We start from the raw sequence: 5908 nt of genomic DNA on the forward strand, positions 1-5908 counted from the left end.
GAGAGAGAGAGAGAGAGAGAGAGAGAGAGAGAGAGAGAGAGAGAGAGAGAGAGAGGGGGAGAGATTGTTCCCCTTAGACAGTCCACCAACTTACCCGGGTTCTCAAAGACCACATTGAGATACGCGTTTTCGTCATCTCCCTCAAGGGAACCGTCTGCAATAGTGACGTCATCGGCCTTAGAGATGTCGAGCTCACCGTCGGAGTTCCTCGCCCGTGCTACCATGGTCCTCGGACGTGTCATGTGAAAGATCGCGATAGACAGAACCTCTCTGGTACCTGGTCATTGCGAGAATACAAGGCTTGTTTGAGTTCTCTACACACAGTTTTTAGTTTTAGTATATCATTTATTATGTAGTATGTTGCTGTGTGCCGCAGAATGGCGCTATGTTGTGACAGAGCTGTACAAAGACTACGTGTTTGTTTCTTTTAGTAGAGGTTTTACGGCGCTCGCAACGGCATATGGTTATATGAGCGCAAGATTACAGGTGTTACGAGAGAGTGAGAAACATAAAAAAAGAAGAAGAGGAGATAAGGACAATAGATGTTTGATAGGAAAGAAGAAGTAAACCACACCAGAGCAACCGCCAACCACCAACTGTTTGAGTTAAAAAGATAAAGACAAGTTCGTTCATTGACGCATTAATTCATGATCATTCTCCTCGCCAGAGGTGTAACTCTAATGGAATTGAAGATGAATATTTTTCTTTGTTTTCTACCGTCCATATTTCGTCCATCAAAGGACATTGTTGTTTATTCCCCAGATCCTGACTCGGCCCAGTGACAGAAATAAGCAATTTTTGATCCATGATAAGAGATATGTGCACATCCTGTACTCTTTCATTATGGAAACTTTATTTAATCAAAGAGAGTTTCATAATCATGATGCGATGTGGGCCAATGACCTTAAACACTGAATAAACTGACTTATTTACTCCACGCAAGACAAACACTGAAAACAAATGAGGAGTCCACTGAAAAAACGGGTATAGTCACAAACTGAAAATCGTGAGGGTATCAATTTTGAACACCTGTTGACTCATAACTGTATTTCTGTTCAGCTGTTCGTTGATTACTGTTGTTAGATTTCACATCCAACAAACATATAAAATAATCTTCACAATTTCTAGTTTGTGACTATGCCGGTTTTTGTCTGTGGACTACTCAAATTTATAAGCGCACAACAGCGCAATACTTTGGTCAGAATATAAAAAGCCACCAGACCATTATGAAGGAAACATAATTTGAAGGCAAGATGTCATGCCACACTGCCAACCCGGGTTGAAAGGTCAACAGTCCAGATAAAGAAGAAGAAATCACAATGAGTGGTTTACCGGTGCTCTGCAGTGTTTTACCTCTTCTTCCCTTTTGAACATCCATGGTCCTTAACTCTTCTCCTTCTTTTTTGATGTTTGTTACTCTCTTGCAACACCACTAATCTCCAGATCTAGGACTTAAAAGTATGACCTTATTGTGTTTAAAAGTTTTAGCCAGTGCTACTAACACAAAATAAAAGTATGTGTGGTTGGAGGGCGTTCTGGATTGGTCTTCTCCTACTTTCCTATCAAATTATATCTATCGTCCTGATCTTTCCTCTTCCTTCTTTTCTTTGTATGTTATATTTTAGTAACACCTCTAATCTTCCGCACCTACAACATAAAGTGACTAGATCTTACATTGGCGTTGGGATAAACACTAATATCATTATCATAATCTATTTGTGTTTGCTAGATACTTTTACAAAAACAAAAACTAAAAAGCAAACAAAACGAAGATAAAAAAGTGTGTTGGTGGGTGGTTGGCGGGTGCTTTGGTGCGGTTTGCTCCTTCTCTCCTATAAAAAAACCCATCGTCCTTGTTGTACATTTGTTGTTTTATTTTAAGTTTTTGTTTTTGTAAAAGTCTCTTGCAAACACATATAGGTCATGATTATAAGAAAGTGTTTATCCGAACGTCGGTGTAAGATCTACGCACTTTTCGTTCAGTTTTAGTAAAGGTTTTACAATACTTGCAACACAATATTGTGGTCATATATACCAAAGATAGTACATAACAAGATGGGCCACTCAGCCAAAAAAGTGTCCGCCGGAAGTCCGCTCTTTGCTTCAGATGGCGCTGCAGTCTGTTTTGAAGCTCTCTTTCGTTTTTTTGAAGAAAAATAGGAATAGCACCTCCTTGCGTTCGCAGATCGACTGCTGTTCATCAGCAGTTCGGATTCGTTCAGTGCGGAGTTTTTAAATTATTTTATATTTTAATGACCTCTCGCCTTTCATTCTAAAGTCAAATTAAACGAAGAAAACAATCACCCTTTCCTCCGGAAGAGGTTTTTTGTCTGCGTAACCATTAAAAGCGTTCTTCCGAAATTTATTTAAAAAACTTGCTAGTTTCGCTTTGATTTTTCAAACTCAAGTAGGGTACATGTAACTCTGTTCGCAAAGGGTGCGCATTTGCGAAGAGGGCGCCACCGAATTTTGAGGACACAGAGAGGAGTGGCCCATCTTGTTATGTACTATCTTTGCATATACGTGCCGAAGATTATAGGTGTTACAAGAGAGTAACACAAGTGCGTAGATCTCACACCGACGTTCGGGTAAACACTACCTTATAACCATGAACTATAATTTGTGTTTGCAAGAGACTTTTACAAAAACAAAAACTTTATTTTAAAACCCCCCAAATAAATCAAAACGAAACAAAGCGAAGGTACAAAAGTGTGTGGATGACGTGTCGCTCACAAACAAGAACACTTGATAGCTTGTGGCGTCGGTGGCCTAGTGGTTAGGCTCTCGGACTCGCAACCGTAAGGTCGTGGGTTCGAATCCTGTCAGGGGCCCGACGTTGTGTCCTTGGGAAAGGCACTTCGCACAAATTTTCCTCACTTCACCCAGGTGGTAATGGGTCAGTTTGATAGTGTTTGAGCGCGTGAAATCCACAGCTTGCACTGTATGCTTCCGCGGAAGCTGAGAATGTTTCTGAGTCTTCTCAGAGGGTCTGCTGGGGTAATAATAGTTGTAAAGCGCATAGAGCAAGCTCTTGAGCATGGATATTCGCTATATAAATGCAATTATTATTATTATTATTATTATTATTATTATTATTATAGCTTCAAAAGACATCTTAAGCATTTTCTGTTCATACAGACTTATTCTTCATAAGCTTTTAGTGTTTTTTTTAAATTAAAAAAAAAAATTATAGTTGTTCTGTGCCTATGTCTGGATGAAAATAGTCCGTGTGTGTGTGTGTGTGTGTGTGTGTGTGTGTGTGTGTGTGTGTGTGTGTGTGTGTGTGTGTGTGTGTGTGTTTGTGTGTGCATAAATATATATTGCATGAGAAGAAAGGAAGTAGTAAGAAAGGTTTTGAGTTTTGAAAATGGGTATTCCAATGTAAAGGGCATTGAGCTACTTTTTTTTGGAAATGCGCTACATAAATGTTATATTATTATTATTATTATTATTATTATTATTATTATTATTATTATTATTATTATTATTATTATTATTATTATTATTATTATTATTATTATTACTATTACTATTATTACTATTATTATTATTATTATTATTATTATTATTATTATTATTATTATTATTATTATTATGATTATGTTTATTATTATTATTATTATTATTATTATTATTATTATTATTATTACCTGTGTATTTACAGTTCAACACGAGGGGCGTGTCACTGTCCTCTCCAGGGATCATCTTCCAGCTCTCGGGGTCAGCCGTCAGGTTCACGGAGCTGTTGGCCGGGAATCGCTGACCCCTTGACCTCTCCTAGGCGGGACAGAGACGTAATAGCAATAATAATAATAATAATAATAATAATAATAGTAATAATAATAATAATAATAATAATAATAATAATAATAATAATAATAATAATAGATAGCATTTGTATTGCACAGACCTCCGCTCAACAGCAAGCTCTATGCGCTTCACAATCTATACTATTACCCCAGCAGACCTGCGAGAATCCTGAAACAACCTCAACCTCCTGGAAAGCATACAGTGCAAGCGGCCATTTATAATCGCTACAACACTAACATACTGACAAGATCTTTCGCTGTCTATGGCCGGGTACCCATTCCCACCTGGGTGAAGTGAGGAAAACTTGTGCAAAGTGCCTTTCCAAAGGACACAAACGTCGGGCCCCTAACGGGATCCGAACCCACGACCTTACGGTTGCGAGTCTGAAAGCTTAACTACGAAGCCACCGACGCCACGACATAGTCTACTGCCGCTGGATCAAAAACGACGTAAAATGAAGCCCATCGTACCAGTTACATACTTAGACTATGTAGTCTATGTAGGAATCTTTAGTTTCTATTGTTTTTTGTTTTTTTCTTAGTTTAGTAGAGTTTTTACGGCGCTCGCAACTGCATAAGGTCATATGAACGCCAAGGGGTAGATGTCAACAGAGAAGTCCGTACAGGGAATCGGGCTTACTCTGCTCACCTCTCTAGCTTCAGCAGCACAAACTTTGCTTCGACTATCAAGGCACCCCGGAAATAGCGGGTCACAAGAGTGTGACAAACATGCAACAGAAGGAGAAGGAAAATGACGATAATAAGGATTAGGAAAGTAAAAGCAGCGGTTCCCTGTTGGAGTTCAGGCACAGTTATGAGCATGACATTGATGGATGAATCAGCCCATTTACGATTACAATTCTACTGAGCATAAGAAAATATTAATATCCCCACTTTGGGATGGCCTTAAGACACTTTCGGGGGTGGTTGGGGGGGGGGGGGTTCTAATGTTTTTTGTGGTTCGTTGTTGCTTTTTAGAGGTCTCACTTTGGAGAGATATTTTTATTTATAAAACATTGGGGGGGGGGGGGGGGGGGGTTGTTTGATGCAGTAGTCTGCCAGAAGACACAACTCGTGTCATTTCTAAAGTGAGTTCGATCAAAGCAGACGGACACATACAGCAGACAACAAGCAATGCTGAGGCACGTTTCGAGCCATCCTACTTGAATCAGACACAGGAATCTGCATAATGTTGTTTTTCTTTTTGTGTTTCAGATGAAAAAAACAGAATTGAAAAATCTGTATGAATACGTTACATCATACAACACGACGTGCGTGTCTTTAACCATTGTCGCATGACCAGAACATGTGTCTTCCGTGAGTTAACTGGCAGACTCTGGCATTCTTCATGACCAGAACATGTGTCTTCAGTGAGTTAACTGGCAGACTCTGGCATTCTTCATGACCAGAACATGTGTCTTCAGTGAGTTAACTGGCAGACTCTGGCATTCTCCATGACCAGAACATGTGTCTTCAGTGAGTTAACTGGCAGACTCTGGCATTCTTCATGACCAGAACATGTGTCTTCAGTGAGTTAACTGGCAGACTCTGGCATTCTTCATGACCAGAACATGTGTCTTCAGTGAGTTAACTGGCAGACTCTGGCATTCTCCATGACCAGAACATGTGTCTTCAGTGAGTTAACTGGCAGACTCTGGCATTCTTCATGACCAGAACATGTGTCTTCAGTGAGTTAACTGGCAGACTCTGGCATTCTTCATGACCAGAACATGTGTCTTCAGTGAGTTAACTGGCAGACTCTGACATTCTTCATGACCAGAACATGTGTCTTCAGTGAGTTAACTGGCAGACTCTGGCATTCTTCATGACCAGAACATGTGTCTTCAGTGAGTTAACTGGCAGACTCTGGCATTCTTCATGACCAGAACATGTGTCTTCAGTGAGTTAACTGGCAGACTCTGGCATTCTTCATGACCGTTGTTAGGCCGCCACCCTGGCAAATATTCAAAATTTTCTTCCAACTGAAATTGGGGTGTCCCAAGCGATCATATGACCTTATGCAGTTGCGAGCGCCATAAAACACTTACACACACACACACACACACACACACACACACGAACACACACACACACACACA

The 5908-nt window shown here is 40.0% G+C and overlaps 1 protein-coding gene across 1 annotated transcript in view; it reads right to left on the reverse strand.

The window, feature by feature from the left end:
- LOC106011501 overlaps window positions 1-5908 on the reverse strand; it is a 13810-nt gene that overhangs the window by 6407 nt on the left and 1495 nt on the right. The window contains exons 2-3 of the mRNA XM_013081463.2: window positions 3651-3777; window positions 95-277 (exon numbers count right to left, since the gene is read on the reverse strand). Of these exons, the coding sequence (XP_012936917.1) occupies window positions 95-277; window positions 3651-3777 (310 nt within the window). The remainder of the gene's footprint in view (window positions 1-94; window positions 278-3650; window positions 3778-5908) is intronic.

This window comes from Aplysia californica, unplaced genomic scaffold (genome assembly GCF_000002075.1).
Source record: "Aplysia californica isolate F4 #8 unplaced genomic scaffold, AplCal3.0 scaffold00132, whole genome shotgun sequence".
Classification (NCBI taxonomy): domain Eukaryota; kingdom Metazoa; phylum Mollusca; class Gastropoda; order Aplysiida; family Aplysiidae; genus Aplysia; species Aplysia californica.